A 19084-nucleotide genomic window follows, 5' to 3' on the forward strand; every position below is an offset into this window, starting at 1 on the left:
TAGGCCCCCTCCTTTTTTCAGTCATGGTTAACAGCCTTGCGAAGGAAGTTCCAGACCGTTGGAAATTTGTTGATGACCTAACGACTGTTGAAAGTTGCTTCAGAAATTTACTAAGTGACCCTATGAGTATTCTCAGTGAAATTGGAAGTGAAGCTTTGGACCTAGACATGACCGTAAACCCCCATAAGTCCATGATAATGCCGATTTGTTTCCTCAAATCCTCGCCCTGTTTTTTTAATCCTATCCCTCCTGAAATTTATGCATCCTCGGTTAAATTACTTGGAGTCACAATTTGTTCAAATTTAAAGTGGGATATCCACGTTAAAGATATCATCCATAAAGCTAATGCGTCTATCGCCCTCCTTAAGCTCCTAAATAAATATAGCGTCCCCCCTTCTCACTCCTTAAGGTTGTACACGTCTTTTGTCCGTCCGCATCTTGAATATGCTTGTCCAGTTTGGCACCCTGGCATCTCCCGTGAAGAATCAGACAAAATTGAGTCAATCCAAAAAAGAGCCTTGCGAATAATTTTCAAAGAAGGCAAGGTGCCTTACTCTCTGCTCCTAAAAAAAGCTAGTTTGGAAACCCTTGAGCGAAGGAGGTCGTCGTTGTGCCTCCGTTTTTCAAAAAATGCAATAACGAACCCTCGGACGGCAAATATTTTCCCCAAACGTCACTCACCATCCAGATTACGACAGCCTCGAGCTGTTTCTGAGCCTATCCCAGTTTTGTCTCCCATTCGCTGCGTTACTTCCAGATATGAAAAAACCTTTGCCCCCTTCATCACAGAAAAAATAAATAAAATAGCCAAATAGTTTCTCCCCCCCCCCCCTTCTTTTTTTTTGTGAGGTTCTTTAGGTCGTTACACTAATTTGCTTGCCTCCCGCTGTTTTGGTTTAGTTTCCCTTTTAATTCATAGGTGTTTTTCGTGTGTTTTATGCTTCGTTCTTTTTTTGTGAGTTTTAGGACTTTTTTTTAGTGTCCCTTTTAATTTGTAGATATATATGTTTATTTCTTGTTCATTTCTGTGTTATTATACTTTTTTGTCCCCTTTCCTTTTTTTTCTGACTTATATATTTATTTATTTATTTTTTTGACTCATAATTTGATTATTTATGATTATTAGCTTTGTGTTTTTTGCTTTGTTTGATTTATTAGTCGACTCGGAAGTCCGAATTCGGCCCTTTGAGGGCTTGTGATAGTGGCTTTTTTTTAAGTAAATATCTTATCTTATCTCCCACATACAAACGCTCTTTTTACAAACAAACAAACATGCATACACACAACTCGTTTTTATATAGATAGATAGATAGATAGACAGATACAATACAAATTAACTGTGTAAAACTTGCGAATATACAACATTCTTCGCTGTCCAATTGTCGCTGCATATAATTAGATTGTCAGGTTTGCCGACCCTTGAACATGCAACGTACAATTGTCCATGGGAAAAACAATCAGTATTAAGATCTATACCACATTTTTCTAATGATTGACCTTGAGCTTTGTTGATAGTGATTGCAAATGCTAATCGAATTACTACTACTACTACTACTACTACTAATAACTCACTGCAGCACCAAGCCGCCTGAGGCCAACACAGCTGCGCACGCTCCTCCTCCAACCCAATCTATTTAAAGCCTCCCTCTTTACACCCTCCCAGGAAGTTCTTATTTCCTTTAAATCTTTATTTATGACATCCTCCCAACCCAGACAAGGACGACCTGCTTTCCGTGTAGCCCCAGACGGTTGGCCAAAAAGGACAATCTTCGGTAATCTGTCATCCTTCATCCATAGAACGTGGCCTAGCCATTTCAACCTTTCTTTCATTATAGCCCCAGAAAGCGGGATTGAACCACACTTTTCGTACAACCTACTGTTTGAAATACGGTCAGTCAGCCGGGTACCCAGAACAATCCGTAAGTAATTTCTCTGGAAAACATCTAGTAAATTTTCATCTGCTTTTCGGAGTGCCCATGCTTCAGAGCCATATTTGACCACTGTCATCACTGTAGCTTCCAATATTCTAATCTTGGTTTGTAGGCTTATTTTTATATTCTTCCAAACATTTTTTAACTGTGAAAAAACACCCTGAGCTTTAGCTATTCTACTTTTAACATCTTCACTGCTCCCACCATCTTTACTAATAATACTTCCAAGGTAACTGAAGGTCCCAACCTGATCAATCTTTTCGTTACCTAATGTCACCTGTTCATCTTCACTTATTCCTAGCCTTAGTGACTTAGTCTTCTTAACATTAATTTTCAGGCCTATTTGTGCACCCTGAACTCGCAAAAGCTCTAAAATTTTATTCATTTTGCTCACACTTTCATCTAATTTGCTTAAATCATCAGAATAATCAAGTTCAAGAGCGTTCTTCCTCCCCATTTGATTCCATGGTCTCCAATTGCCTTTCCTGTGCTCCTTAAGACGAAGTCCATCAAAATGATCCATATAAAGAGGGATAGAACAGAACCCTGCTTAACTCCTGATTTAATAAAAAACCAGTTGCTAACCTCATTTCCTACCTTAACCGCAGCAGTATTATTCTCGTACATAGCGCAAATCACTTTTATGTATTTTTCTGGTATACCATATAGCGATAAGACCTTTCTTAACGCTGTTCTATCAACAGAATCGAAAGCTTGCTCATAATCGATAAAACTAAGGGCCAAAGGTGTTTGACAACGAAGGGACTTCTCAATTATTAACCTAAGAGTGAAAACATGGTCGACACATCCTCTACCCTTTCTAAAACCACATTGTTCTTCCCTTAAAACTTTGTCTACAGCATGTCTCAGTCTAAAAAGTATCATATTACTCAGTAATTTGCTACCTACAGAGACCAGACTAATGCCTCGATAATTACGACACTCAATCTTGTCACCTTTCTTATACAGTGGTTTAATTAAGGTTTTCCTAAAATCATTGGGTACTTCCCTTTTTTCAAAAATCATGTTCATAATCTTCAGTAGCTTATTCCCAACCTCAGAGCCACCATATTTAAGGAACTCATTAATCATACTATCAGCACCTGGGGCCTTATTATTTTTTAATCCTTCTAGTACTGTCGCTAATTCTTCCTCACTAAACAAATCTTCCTTCACATCCAAGGTATCACAAACATTTTCATTTTCATCTATATCTATTCTTGCAACTGTATCTCGGTTTAGCACATTCTCAAAATGTTCCACCCATCTTTCTTTAACTTTTTCCTTATCACTAATTGTGGCCCCATTTCTATCTTTAACCTGGACTAGTCCGGATTGGCTACTCCCTTTCAATTTATTAACATGCCAGTATAATACTTTACTATTATGCCGTCTAGCAGCATCTTCCAGATCCTCAGCAATTTTATCCATCGCCTCCATTTCACATCTCCTTAGTTCATATTTTAATGCTTTCTCCACTTCCTTTACATTCCTTTTGTTTTCATACGACCTATCACTCAGATAATTCTTATACAAACCCCTTCTACTCTCTATTAAACCTAAAGCTTTTTCACTAATATTCCTAGTTGCAGTCTTAGCACTCTTCCCTAGGACACCATGAGCAGCTTCACAAATTGTTTTCTGAAATTATTCCATCCATCTTCCACATTGTCAAATTTTAAACCCTCAAGTTTAGTACTCAACTGTTCTTGGAATTTTTTTTCTCAAATTTTCATCCTGAAGTCTACCAACATCATAACTTTCCGGGAGGGAGTTACCCTTCCGAAATTTCAGCTTTAAATTAAGCTTAGACACTACTAGATGGTGATCTTTACTTTTAACATCAATAACGGCACTCCTATACACCCTAGTATTTTGTATTGATCCTGCTAGTCTTCTGTTTACAATAACATAATCAATAAGGTTTGCTGTCTTACCATCATGTGAATACCATGTCAACTTATGGGCCATTTTGTGTCCAAACGCTGTATTGGTTATAACTAGGTTGTTATACCTACAAAATTGCAAAAGCCTACAGCCATTACTGTTTTCTTTTCCTACACCAAATTTACCTAGGCTAGGATACCAACTATCCCTATTTCTACCAACCTGGGCATTAAAATCTCCTAGCAAAAACACCATATTTCTACCCGGTACCCTGTCTATTTGCTCCTGTAACTGTAAGTAAAATTCATCTGAGTCACTAGTATCTCCATCAGTTGGTTCAATGGGGGCATATACTACTATAACTGGTACCCTAAGCTTTTTAGTCATAAAATGAGCGATTAGTATTCTATTATTAATACCTTTCCAGCCTAAACTAGACTTAACAGCTTCCTTAATCATCATGAGCCCTACTCCCTGTCTATGTACCCCATCCTTCCTGCCTGAGTAAACAAATTCTATGTCACCTAATTTCATGCTTCCTACCCCTGGGATATGAGTTTCTGAAACTCCTAATAAATCCAGTTCAAACTGTCTGAATTCGTCAGTTAAAATGTCGATGCGATAGTCATTTTTTAGCGTCATAACATTCCAAGTTCCAATTTTCATGTTCTTTAAATCTTTGAAATTATTTTGGCCTCAAGAAAAGCAGTGACCCCGGATACCAGTGCAGGATGGGGACCAGCATATCTTCTCAATTCTACACCAAAGCGCTTAAGCCGGCTTAGAACCGGACAGCAAGAAGTCCTTTGGACCTCCAGAAAGTTGGAGGCTTTGTGCCATGTTGTGACCATCTTGGTCACAACATGGTTTTCAGCACTTGGCGATGCTCTTCTATCAACAAGAGTCGAAATCCTGCACAGACAGTCCCAAGCCTTTTACCTCCGACTCCTTATATATTCATGCCTACAAATATTATGCTACTACGGGGAGGCAGCCCATAGTAGATAAATTAGCTAGGAAGAGGTTTTTCAGCCCGAAAACGCCCATCAAAACAAAAAAAGCCCAGAAAATTATCCAATCATCAGAATCCCGTACGAGTGCTGTGCTGTTTACTAGGCTGTAATTTCCTCGAGAGGCGCCACTCCTCAAGTGGGAAAAATTGACCACAAGTTTCCACGTGTGGAAACGCCTATTTTTAGTTGTTGCACGTATGGTGGAAACCCTGAAAGATCTATGGAATTTAAAAATTCAGGTGGATAATTAACCGCTTCATTTGGTTCCAAAACTGTGTCGACTGACTTGTAAAGGACTGCCTGGTCTCGAATCTTGGTCAAAACAATATTGTTGATTTCGTGGACGTCTATATTTTTGGAGGCGAGAATCGCTCTTTCACTTAGCCATTTATTATTTTTATAATTTTTTAGAATATTCGGAAATACTTTTTCAATCAATTCATTTTTGGACGTCACTAAATTACAGAAATCAGCAGGTAGTTGTATACGTCCTGAAATTGAGTCTACTGGGAGCTTTCCGTTTCCAATTGCCAGCAATTGATCTGAAAATGTTTGACCAGAGTCATCGTTATGCAATCAGACACGCATATTTGTAGTTAATTTTAATATTTTTACGTGTGCCCATAAATTAGAATTTTTCAGGCAAGCATTCATTTCGTCTGCAGTAGTTGATCTAGGTATTATAAGTAATGTTTGCCTAAAATCTCCCGCAAGCAATATTAATGTGCTGCCAAAGGGTTTCGACTTCCCTCTCAAATCTTTCAAGCATTGATCCAGAGCCTCGAGCGATTTTGTGTGTGCACTCATCCCAAGTAATAAGTTTGCATTGGTGCAATACTTTACCCATCCCAGATGATTTGGAAATATTGCACGTGGGAGTTTCTGTAGAATGCAAATTCAGAGGTAATTTCAAAGCGGAATGAGCAGTTCTTCCACCAGGCAGCAATGCTGCGGCTATTCCGGACGACGCAATTGCCAACGCTATATCATTTTTTGATCGAATTGATGCCAGAATCAGTTTTATGACAAACGTTTTACCATTACCTCCTGGCGCATCCAAAAAGAAAATTTCTCCAACGTTGTTATCGACATAATGTATTATCGTATCATAAATGTCTTTTTGTTCCGACGTTAACTTGGAAATGTTATTTTGTACATACGACAATAGATCACTCGTACTGTAACTTTGTTCACGATCCAATTCTACACATGTCGAAACAGCAGCGATACGGTTAGGTGAAGGCATTCCCAAATCCTGAAGAGGTTTGTTTGCCATACGTACGCACAAATCTTCTATAATAACTAAAGTGTAGTTATAAATTTCTGATGTAAATTCAAAAGTCATATCTGACGTCTCTAACTGTTTTCGATGGAGTATATCTTCGGACATTTTTGACTTATATTTTTCCCATAACTCTGTAGGAGCTGATGGAAAGCAAGTTGTTAAAATGATGCCAAACAATGCACGAATTTGACTTGGGGTTGACGTTTCGCACGCGTCATTGATGCAGTTATCCCAGTGTTGGTCATTCTCCAATAAATTCAGAGCTTGGCACGTACTACGGTAAGTGTCATGTATAGTACCGTTTACAGTTCTCAAATACTCAAAGGATGTCGGATCGGGTACATTCACCAAAAGCAGGGGTAGAAAGAAGTATTCATGTTGATTGGGGTGAACGGTGTAGAGTCTTCCTATCGTGGCATCTTTGAAGATGGTAGGTTGGCCGTCGACTGACTTACCCTGTTTTTGACGTTCAAATACTTTATTTTTAGTATTCCACGTGTAATACGAAGGCACTTCAGCATGGGATAAACTGATTGTTTTTCCCATGGACAATTGTACGTTGCATGTTCGAGGGTCGGTTTGATAAATCTATTAATGTTTAAGTTTAAAATGACTGATGAACTTATAATGGTAAAAGCCGATGAAGATGCTTAAAGAGTCTATGCCAAAAAACTTGCTGCTGATAGAGAAAGTCAGAAAAGAAAGCGTGCCGAGGAATCAAAAGAACAGCAAGGAAACAGGCTTGAGGCTGATAGAGAAAGAAAGAACAGAAAGCGTGCCGAGGAATCAAAAGAACAGCAAGGAAACAGGCTTGAGGCTGATAGAGAAAGAAAGAACAGAAAGCGTGCCGAGGAACTACCAGAGCAACGCGAAAGCAGACTTGCTGCTAAAAGAGAGAGTGAAAAAAGAAGGCGTGCCGAGGAATCACAAGAACAGCAAGAAATCAGGCTTGCTGCTGATAGAGAAAGTAAGAAAAGAAAGCGTGCCGAGGAATCACAAGAACAGCAAGAAATCAGGCTTGCTGCTGATAGAGAAAGTAAGAAAAGAAAGCGTGCCGAGGAATCAGAGCAACCTGAAAGTTATCGCCTGGCATTCAGGTACAGCCCAGTCGATGATTATAGCTTGAGTAGATGTGTTCAAATCGGGACAATGTCTAAAATTTGTCCCTATTGTAAGGCCTTGAAATTCAATGGTAAAACAATGGGAATGTGTTGCGCCTCAGGAAAAGTTAAACTTCCTCTATTGGCTGCACCATCAGATCCATTGAAGACTTTCCTTACTGGAACTACGTCAGAATCTAAGCGTTTTTTGTAAAAAATCAGAAAATACAACTCATGTTTCCAAATGACGTCGTTTGGAGCCCAAATCGAAAATTCAGATCAATTTATGTCTACTTTCAATGTAAAAGGGCAAATTGATTATAAAGCAGGGTCCCTTCTACCATTCTCAGGCGATAATCATAAATTTTTACAATTGTACTTCATCAGTGATAGAAATTCTGAATTGAATGCACGTTGCGAAATTTCTCCCAACGTTGAAAGGACAATCGTTTCCCAATTGCAACATCTTTTCCACGAAAATAATAATTTAGTGCGTCTGTTCAAAACAGCAATCGATTTGATGCCTAGTGATACGCATAAAATTGTTATTTCCACTGACAAAACGCCTCCTGGCCAACATGTGCGTAGATACAATGGTCCAACTATCGACGAAGTGGCAATCGTTATGGTCGGTGATCTGTTTAACCTCGAGATATTATTCTTCATAAGCGAAACGCTCAGTTGTTAAGAATTGCTGAAACTCATCGATGCTACGATGCCCTACAATATCCTATCATTTTTTGAGATGGAGCCGACGGCTATCACTTTAATATTAAATTGATGAATCCAGCCACTAACAAAGAAATGAATAAGAAATGCAGTGCAATGCATTATTATTCCTATAGACTAATGATTCGACAGGATGAAGAAAATTATATTTTAAAATGCCGTGAATTGTTTCACCAATTTGTCGTTGATATGTATGCTAAAATTGAATCAGAACGTTTGCTATTTATCCGCCTGAATCAGACCAAGCTCCGCTCTGAACAATACATTCATTTGTGAGATGCAGTTATAAATGACGGTAATACCACAAACGTTGGAAGATTAACAATTTTACCTTCGTCATATGCTGGCAGTCCCCGACATATGCATGAATATGCTAAAGATGCTATTGCGTATATTCGTCTCTATGGTCGTCCAGATTTATTTATTACATTTACATGTAATCAATCTTGGGACGAGATACTGCAGCGTTTACTTCAAGGACAAAAAATGTAAGCGTTAGGGAACGCTTGAAGGAACGGTTTGAAAAATGTAAGCTTCAAGGACAAATGTATTATCATTTGCAATCACCATTAACAAAGCTCAAAGTCAATCATTAGAAAAATGTGGTATAGATCTTAATACTGATTGTTTTTCCCATGGACAATTGAACGTTGCATGTTCGAGGGTCGGTAAACCTGACAATCTATTTATATGCAGCGACAATTGGACAGCGAAGAATGTTGTATATTCGCAAGTTTTTCGTAGTTAATTTGTATTGTATCTATCTATCTATATAAAAACGAGTTGTGCGTATGCATGTTTGTTTGTTTGTAAAAAGAGCGTTTGCATATGACGTCATTATTAGTACATACGGCTTTGTATATGCACAGACAATGGGAAAGCCAAGAATGTTGTATATTCGCAATTTTTACGTAGTTTGAAACACATATATAAATCTATCTATATTCACAGGTGGGACACAGGGACACAACTACAATGGCGCGTAACTAATATGGCGCGTAACGACTTACACGCGCGGGGGGGCTTGGGGGGTGCGAAGCGCCCCACCAACTAGGTGTTGGGTGGCGCGAAGCGCCACCCCAACAGCTAGTATATATATATGTATATATATACACACACACATATATATATATATATACTAGCTGTTGGGGTGGCGCGCCACCCCAACACCTAGTTGGTGGGGGTGCTCCGCACCCCCCCAAGCACCCACGCGCGCGTAAGTCGTTACACGCCATATTACTTACGTGCCATTGTAATGGTGTCCCTGTGTCCCACCTGTGAATATCTTGCGAATATACAACATTCTGCGCTGTCCCATTTGTCCCGGACGTTATTTGTGTCCCAGTCTGTAATTTCTCTTTGAGTGTCCCGTTCGTCATTTATATCCCCTGTGTCCCGGTCTTCATTTGTGTCCTGTTGTCCAGACATATATATATATATATATATATATATATATATATATATATATATATATATATATATATATATATATATATATATATATATATATATATATATATATATATATATATATATATATATATATATATATATATATATATATATATATATATATATATATATATATATTTTCAGCAAAATTCATTTTTTTTTTAAGTTTCAGCTGTTTTAATTTCTTAGAGCATTTGTGGATGTTTGCTTTTCCTCAATTGTCTGGAAGAACTACTAAATAACCCTAAAAACAATATACCTGTAAAAACTTACTTTGTCCAAAATCATCCTCTCGCGAGAAAAATAAACCTTCTTTCATATATGTCTATATGGAACCGAACTGAAGACATTTTTTTTTCTTATTGAACTGTCTGCCTATTTTTAAAGGGTTATTTTTAAATTGTGTTCACGCGGATCTTTGATTTTTGGAACTGGAACTGATCAGGTATTTCAAAATAGCGGTAATAGAAACTGAAAGCTAAAGAATTTAGAAATCTATCTTATTACCTGAATTGACTTCTTTAATCTACTGATAAAGACTAGCCTAAGCAAGGCTATATAACATATTTTATCCTGTAAACCCATCCCTGAAAGTTTCATTTTCCTAACCTAAACCCTTTCCAAGATAGCAAGAAGTCAATTAACTAGAATTTTACCAATGGCAAAATTCTAGTTTAGTGACTTTTGGCTATCTCAGAAAGATGTTAGGTTAAGAAAATGAAACTTTCAGGATTGGGTCTACAGGCTAAAGTAGATCCCGGGAAAGTATTTTAAAGTAACCGCCTCTACTCCTTCCCCCTTTTAGAATGCCCTGAAATTGGCCTGAATTCTATCTTGCAACTGATTTTTTTTATAACAATAATAAATTGCAAGGTGAATGAACTATAATAAATCTAGGACTGTAACATATGGGATATAAAATCAGTCAAAGCTAAAAGTAACACCAGGCCAAACTATGGTTGACAATACTGGGTACTATGATGTAGAACAGGAGGTATCTTGTTTTATAGAGTTGAACCTCATGGTTTTTGCTTTATTTTTGTTGATTTGCAGCCCATATGCACCACACTGGCTGACAAAATTCTGTTTGAGGGCACTACTGAACTGCAAAACAACTTGGCACTTCTCTACTAGCTGTTTTAGCCTGATGGATAAGTCATCAATGGACTTAAAACAAATCTCAAGTCCAAAATCCACACAATTTATCACCATTACAAAAAGCATGGCTGCAAGTGTTGTTCCTTGGTGTTCATTGCATGTGTTATTTTAGCCCCATTTGGATCAGTAGCTCCTGGGATAAGTGCATAAACATACTGATAGTGGGTGCAAAGAAAATCAATAACAAGTAGGCCTAGCAGAAGGATCTTTTTGCTCTCATTGCCTTTAAGTTTTGGCAGCAGTACTACGGCAGATTAGGGCATATGTTTTTTGATAATTAGCTAAAAATAAGTCTACAATACTTTTTCTTTGATCTAGCCATTTGATTATTTGGTAGAATAGTCTTACTGAATACTGAATAGTGTTGCTTCCTTTCAGACCACATTACTGAAAGGGGTCTAGAAAGGGGCTAATTTTAGAAAGAAGTTCACAGTAAATGAATTCATACCAATGGCTAGGTTAGGAGTAATCAAGATGGCTGTAGCTGGTCAATGAACCTAGGCTGTACCTAGGTAAATGAAGCTATTCAATTGGAATAGTTTCATGGTATCTAGCAGTACATCTTCCTCCTCATTTATTTCTTAAACTAATTAAACTAGAAACATAAGACAGACAGAAACTAAGGAAATGAAAGTATAGAGCTCTTTAGGATACATTGAAACTTAAATCAAATAGAATATATCCTAAATTTAAAGATGATGTTGGATTTATAAGCTAATATGGTAGGAAATTCAATCTCAGCACAGTAAAGTAGGGGATTGAAGAAAAACTTGTTCCTTACAGCAGAGCTTATCTTCAATAGATAGATTTTTTTTTTCTTGGGCTCAAGATGCAAAAGCTGTGCTTTTTCTTTTGCCTGGGTCTGTTGCAACACAGTTCTTGATGAATAACTGATAATGAGCTAATTTAGCTGGTAATTCGTTTTCTTAACAAGATTGAAAACCAGATTTTAAATCTTGATAAACACCTTGATCTCCCATTTGTTTTGATGAAATTATGAAGCATTATTCCATGTTATTTTACTCCAGAATGGGCCAAAAATTATATTTTTTGATCAGCTCACAACCCTGGTTTGTTAAATAGGCAAGAGTGGATTTTTGCTCTGACTTGTTAAAACGTATACTCTAGGCCAAGTAGATTTAATTTATAAGAAAAAAGAACCTCCATGTTTTTTTTTATATTTGTATATGATAAAAACATGATCAGTCTAGTATTTTGGACCATATGTATTTTTTAATATTTTTTATTTTACCTGGGCACTTTCTACATCAGGGCACCAATAAAAATTTAGGTGTAACCATTTTGTTCAGCTGGGTTGAAAGATTCAGTAATTGTGTCTTTAAAGATTTCAATCCCTCACAGCCCTTAGGACCACCGTCGTGCTTTTTATTGAAACCCTTGTATTATTCCGGCTGGTGACTTTAAACAAACTAAGAAAAGCTGATTAGCATCGTGTCTCTCCCTCAATCAGGTTGTAAATTTCCTAAAACATGAATCTGGCAGGGTACTGAATTTAATCCTGAGCAACTGTGAGACATATTACCAAACCCCCAGCAACAAGTTTAAAATGTTTCACAAGCATTTCGGGTGGGATAGGGTGAAGAAACAGGAGTGGATTTCAAGAGATTTGTTGTCATTATATTTGATTTAGTGGAATTTACTTTCGTATTTAGGTTCTTAGCTTCATCCGAAATACGAGTTAGGATTTTGTGGGGTAACTTTTAACATTGTTGTGACATACTTCAAGGATCAAAAGATCATTCACGAATTTCCAACTTTGGAGGAATTCCTTACCAATAGAATTTTTCCTTAAAGTTCCACTGTTGGACGTCAACATGTGGACAAATTACAACTTTAAGCCAGTCACAGAGGAAAACTTCATAAAGTTCGGAAAAACTGAAATGAGTGTAATGGGGTGTACGCTGGTGAAAATCAGACTGGTGCGTTTTTTTTGGGGATAGGTGTTATAAAACCTTGGTTCCAGCAAATTGGGAATTTACTAAATTTTGCAATTTGGCTGAGAATATTTGATAAAGGGATCAGCAGTTTTGTCTGAAAAGGGTTTAATTAAGCCAACTGGGATGTCTAAGGGACAAGTAGTTGATTTTCTAAGCCTTAGGATTTTATTTATAACATCAGAGGGAGGAATTGGGGAGTAGGAGATATTTGCAATCTTATTAGGGGGTTTAGGGGATGAAATATTTCAGAAGGACTTCTTCGGCATCTCTTTTAATTTTTCTGTACCATTGTACCCCCCTCTATGCCTCTTTGAACTCTGGTACAGTGTCTTTGCCATTTCTTACTATCAAGCTTGAATCTCCTGTATTTTCTGGGACGGGAAGCTGAATTTAAGCCATGGACTATGCTTATTCAATTTGTCAAACAGGTGCATCTACAATATGCCGGAAGCGAACGAGGGTACCAAGTTGAAACTTGGCAAAACTTTACTTTTAGGGATTTCTTCCTTCTTTTTTGGAAAATAGACAAATCTTCTTTGGCTAGATTTAGTTTATCTAATTTAGTGCCTCTGATTGGTGACACTAAAATTACTGAATCTTATATATTTGCAATCAGCATAAAAAGCCGATTATTTTAATAATTTTGATAATTTTCTGCTCATTCTTATTATTTTGTTTTATAAGAAACTTCTGAGCTGATATATTACCTTGTTTAAAATAATTTTATATTTTAAGATGTGAAAGATGGATCATTCTGCCAAGAATTGAAGATTCAAAAAAATTTAGTCAACAAAGGCTAACACCAAACAATAAAAAATAATTTGACTCAAAAATTTTTGCCCTTTTTACTTATTACTCTTTTTACCTGAAGAATCATTCAGTTGGAGTAAACTTTTCCTTTTTTCATTGCTTAAACCTCTATAGGTGAGATTTTGAAACCAAGTATCTTTTTAAAAGAAGGGTTTAGCTGTCTCTCCAGAAATAAGAAATAATTTAATTGGCTTGCAAAATGCCTTGCATTTACAAACGAACAAAATGAAAGTGCTATTTTTATCATGGAACTAAAAGAAAGAATTGTCTTTTTTGGTTTTGGGCCAACCTCTTGCCCGTTTTAGTAAGCTATGCAAATCAACTTGGTGTGAATTTATGGAATATCAGTTTTCACTTTCGTTTCCATTCTTTTGGAGAATATTCACAATTTTGGCTATTCAATTACATGGTATATCATTTCTTAGTGTATAGCACTGATGGTTTAGTGGTAGAGCGCAATTTTTTGGTTGCTATCCTCTTTTGGAGAATATTCACGTCTCCAAAGTATTCCAGGGCATAAATAACAATTTTAGCTATTCAAGTACATGGTATACCATTTCTTCATATATAGTACTGATGGTTTAGTGGTAGAGCACTTGCCTGCTGGTATTAGGCTTGGGTTCGAATCCCGGTCGGTGCAATTTTTAGGTTGCTTTAGCATAATGGTACTGAGACATTCCTAGAGACATAGGAGAGAAAATAGATGAGTATTTTTTTCAATTAAGCAAAAGTTGAATAATTCGTGTTTTTTCTTAAAATTCTTTCTCAAAGGGGATTAATCAAGTCAAATGAGTTTGACAATTTTTCACTAGTAAAACGTGTATTAGACAACAATGACACTAGTCTTGAGAAAAAAGATGGTACAGGAAAACGAATTGAATCAATCCAAACAAATTTTACGTTTACGCAATTACGTTATTACGGTCAAAGGATTTTGTGATGTCAAAAGAGACATGGCGAATGTCATGTCCCTGAGGCAAGAGCTCGACCCACTCTTGGTACTGTGCAATTAGACAGTCTAATGTAGACCATTTTTTACGAAAACCGTATTTTGTGTCAGCCAATAAGTGGTGTGACTCAAGATCCTGCATTAGTAGTGTCATCATCTTCCTTAGAGCCAGAGACTACATGGGCAACTTTGTAGGCCTTTGGAAAAATTCCTGCTGGAAAGCGATTTCGAAACAGGCGGGAAGACCAGCGATTTAAGGGATACACCTGTTGAGGATGATATTGTATATCGTATCAGGCCCCAAAGCTTTAGTGACATCCAGCTGACAGGGCGTTGTAAAAACCTTGCTACTGGTTATGTTTATACCTGTAATTTTGGCGTCTGCTTGTTGTGGAAAAGGGGAGGGTTGACTACTGTGTCATCAAGTTGAGGGACCTTTTTAAAAGTATATGCAAGAGAATCCGTCTTTTCCCGTCCAGAATGCATCATCACCCCTTCAACATGAAGTGATGGAATTGAAATTAGTTTGGACGAGGGTAGGGCTTTTTCGACCATCCTCCACCATTGCTTTACAGGGGTGTTTTTTAGCTTTATTTCAAAATTGCGTTTATAATCAGTTCTAGCTTGGCGAGATTTATTCTTAGCCCAAATAGAAATATCCCAATTCTCATTCGATTTTGTCAAGTGCCATTTCTGATGGGTCTTCTTTCTGTCCGTAGTCGCCTTTGTACAAGCAGCATTGAACCATAGTTTATCTGGGGAAGTGACTTGAATTGTCTTTGATGGGACACATTGCTCAATAGCTTTTGTAATAGCTTTTTCGGAGAGTGACACTGCTTTAACTGGGTCGTCTTTTGTATATTTACTCCATGGCATTGCCGACGAGCAGTTTCGCAATTCTGCCCAGTCGGATTGGTAATACTGCCTTATAACCCGATCGTGCTTTACATGTCGTTTTATTTCATTCGGCAAATCTTTGTGCATGCTTATACCGAGAAATTATGGATAGTTAAATGAAATTTTAATGTGCATTTCAAATATTTACCACATACAACACTGAGCGTCTGTTGCATCATGACATCTGTCATGTAAGCACATGTGTAAACATTTGTTTAAAGTGTAAACATCTGTCAGTAATTTTGAAAATGACTGATTTTTATAGGTGGTGTAAAAATATCCATTGAAACACAGGGTGTCCCAGAAGTCGCACACCATGTAGATTTATATAAAAACAAATATAAAAACGAATTTGTGGTGTAGAGTATCTTTAGTAGGTTATATATCAGTATAAAGGCAAATATTTACTAAAGAAAACTGACCTTTTTCTCTGAATGCTTGAATTATGCAGGCTCAACTTAGTTTTGACAAGATTTTTTTGAAGAAACTAAATCTCAGCTGGGGGAGGGGTAAACTGAGGTTTGTAGGGAATGCTTGGGTCCTGAGGTGGCAGTATCCCCCATTCCCACATTACATTGGGTTTTGAGCTCTACGCATGTTAATTTCTGCTCGTTTTGACTTTGACACAGTTATTTATTGTAATTTCTGTTCGTTTTGGGTTTCATATATTTGATTAGGCTAATTGTTGCTAGTTTTGTGCTTGGTAAATCATTTGATTCTATTTTTCCTAATTTTTAGTTTAATGGGATTGTTTACCTTTTTTTTGAAAAATTTAGTTGTGGAAAAAAGTTCTTTGAGTTAATGTCAATAAAAACGAACAAAAATTAATTTAAAAGACTTTCCACAAACAAGTTTGTTAAAGAAAAGTAGAGCTACATTAAGTCAAAAATTGGGTAGAAATAAATAATTAAAAAATTTTCAAGTTTTGATACTAATAACCTGTTGTAGCACAGTGGATTGGTGCTCTGCTTGGCAATACGGGGCCCAGGGTTCGATCCCCGCCGCAGCAAGGTTGGGCGACAAGCTTGCTACTTGTTCCTGTAAATGCACCCAGCAACTGAAACGTCGATTCGACGCCCTATTCGCCAGCAATGGCTCTGGAAGATCTTTATCCTTATCCTTTGCTCCTAATCTAACTCTACTTTTACCTTGCTTGCTTAACCTTCGTTCACCTGGCTTTAGGTGTTTGCCCCCACCCCCTAGCATTTACCATCCCAAAACATACTCCCCGACCTATAATCGTTGTCTTATATTTCCATCAAAAAAACACAATTTTTTATATTTTAGTTTTCAGTTCAGAATCACCAAAGTGATTACATAAGCTGTAAAAATATTTATGGTGTCTGATAATAATATTAATTTTTTAATTCAAAACCAGAAATAGTTTGAAATTAGCTTTAAATGATCTTTCTGTTCAAGTTATTATTGTCCCCTGGAATCAAACTATTTTTGGCTTAACTCCTTAAGTGAGAATCTATATAACCAGTGTCTTCTATTTCCATTGAATAAAATTCAAATATTTTTATTTTAGTTTTCTGTTTAGAATTGCTATGGTATATATTATATAAACTGCAAAAACATTTATGGTGTGTGAGTAATAATATGAATTTTTTAATTCAAACCAGAAAAATACCTAAAAATTTAGAAATTAGTTTTAAATAATTTTTCAGTTCAAATATATAACTGTCTCCTGGAACCAAACTTTTTTGGAGCGAATCTCTATAGCCGTTGTCTCATATTTCCATTAAATTCATGTAGTACGTATCTCTATAACCGTTGTGTTATATTTCCATTGAAAAAAAATCAATTTTTTAAATTTTAGTTTTGATTTCAGAATCACTAAAGTTAGTATATAAACTGCAAAATTATTTACGGTGTCCGAACAATAATATTAATTTTTTAATACAAACCAGAAAAACACCTGACAATTTTGAAAATAGTTTTTTTTTTCTTTGTTTTAAACAGTGCGACATATGGTAGAATTTCAAACGTTGAAATAATGTTGACTCAAGTGAATTACAAAAAATGCCGTTTAACAAAGTTTCAAGAGCATTTTCCCACCTATTTGATTTTGTTTTCTTTTCAGCATCAAACAAGAAAAACACCTTATTAAATGAGATGAAAAAAGAAGACACGAAACTGATCATTCTCCAAAAGCTGCTAAGCAATGGGGCAGACCCGAATCCGAAAGATAGTGAGAAAAAAACAGCTTTGCATTATGCTTCTGAAAAAGGCACATTGGATAGTGATAGTGATAATGATAGTGATAGTAAAGCCAGATTGGATATTCGTCAGCTGCTGCTAAGCAATGGGGCAGACCCGAATATGAAAGATGATAAGGAAAAAACAACTTTGTCTTATGCTTCTGAAAAAGGCAGATTGGATAGTGATAGTGATAGTGATAGTAAAGCCAGATTGGATATTCGTCAGCTGCTGCTAAGCAATGGGGCAGACCCGAATATAAAAGATGATAAGGAAAAAACAGCTTTGCATTATGCTTCTGAAAAAGGCACATTGGATAGTGATAGTGATATTGATAGTGATAGTGATAGTGATAGTAAAGCCAGATTGGATATTCGTCAGCTGCCTTATGTTTCTGAAGAAGGCAGATTGGATATTTGTCAGCTGCTGCTAAGCAATGGGGCAGACCCAAATCTGAAAGATAATGAGAAAAAAACAACTTTGCATTATGCTTCTGAAAATGGCGGATTGGATATTTGTCAGCTGCTGCTAAGCAATGGGGCAGACCCAAATCTGAAAGATAATGAGGAAAAAACAGCTTTGCATTATGCTTCTGAAAAAGGCACATTGGATATTTGTCAGCTGCTGCTAAGCAATGGGGCAGACCCGAATCTGAAAGATAGTGAGAAAAAAACGGCTTTGCATTATGCTTCTGAAAAAGGCACATTGGACATTTGTGAGCTGCTGCTAAGCAATGGGGCAGACCCAAATCTGGAAGATGATGAGGAAAAAACAGCTTTGCATTATGCTTCTGAAAAAGGCACATTGGACATTTGTCAGCTAATGATAAGCAATGGGGCAGACCCGAATCTGAAAGATAGTGAGAAAAAAACAGCTTTGCATTATGCTTCTGAAAAAGGCACATTGGACATTTGTGAGCTGCTGCTAAGCAATGGGGCAGACCCAAATCTGAAAGATTATAAGAAGAAAACAACTTTGCATTATGCTTCTGAAGAAGGAAGATTGGATATTTGTCAGCTGCTGCTAAGCAATGGGGCAGACCCGAATCTGAAAGATAGTGAGAAAAAAACGACTTTGCATTATGCTTCTGAAAAAGGCACATTGGACATTTGTGAGCTGCTGCTAAGCAATGGGGCAGACCCGAATCTGAAAGATAGTGAGAAAAAAACAGCTTTTGATTATGCTTCTGAAATAGGCACATTGGATAGTGATAGTGATAGTAAAGGCAGATTGGATATTTGTCAGCTGCTGCTAAGCAATGGTACTGACCCGAATCTGAAAGATTATAAGAAAAAAACAACTTTGCATTATGCTTCTGAAGAAGGAAGATTGGATATTTGTCAGCTGCTGCTAAGCAATGGGGCAGACCCGAATCTGAAAGATCGTGAGGAAAAAACAGCTTTGCATTATGCTGCTGAAAACGGCACATTGAATATCTGTCAGCTGCTGCTAAGCAATAAGGCAGACCCGAATCTGAAAGATAGTGTGAAAAAAACAGCTTTACATTATGCTACTCCCCGCTTCGTGAGCCCCCCAAGCCCTCCCCGCGCGCGTAAGTCGTTACGCGCCATATAAGTTACGCGCCATTGTAGTTGTGTCCCTATGTCCCACCTGTGAATATAGATAGATATATATATAAATATATGTTTTTAACTACGTAAAACTTGCGAATATACAACATTCTTTGCTGTCCAATTGTCTGTGCATATAAAT

At 37.0% G+C, this 19084-nt stretch overlaps 1 protein-coding gene across 2 annotated transcripts; it reads left to right on the plus strand.

Moving 5' to 3' along the window:
- Window positions 1-10147: 10147 nt before the first annotated feature.
- Window positions 10148-19009, plus strand: LOC136032726 (putative ankyrin repeat protein RF_0381). 2 transcript variants are annotated; one of them, XM_065713044.1, is made up of 2 exons: window positions 10148-10172; window positions 17256-19009. In XM_065713044.1, the coding sequence occupies exon 2, from the start codon at window positions 17288-17290 to the stop codon at window positions 18944-18946; it is 1659 nt and encodes a 552-aa protein (XP_065569116.1). In that variant the 5' UTR covers window positions 10148-10172; window positions 17256-17287; the 3' UTR covers window positions 18947-19009. The 2 variants fall into 2 exon arrangements, with proteins under 2 accessions (XP_065569116.1, XP_065569115.1); XM_065713043.1 differs by lacking the exon at window positions 10148-10172 and adding an exon at window positions 10213-10391.
- The last annotated feature ends 75 nt before the right edge of the window (window positions 19010-19084 follow it).

This window comes from Artemia franciscana, chromosome 11 (assembly GCF_032884065.1).
Source record: "Artemia franciscana chromosome 11, ASM3288406v1, whole genome shotgun sequence".
In the NCBI taxonomy this organism is placed as follows: Eukaryota; Metazoa; Arthropoda; class Branchiopoda; order Anostraca; family Artemiidae; genus Artemia; species Artemia franciscana.

Bases quoted from the DNA above. Each gene is read 5' to 3' on its own strand.
- LOC136032726 (XM_065713044.1), top strand. From the start codon at position 17,288: ATGAAAAAAGAAGACACGAAACTGATCATTCTCCAAAAGCTGCTAAGC.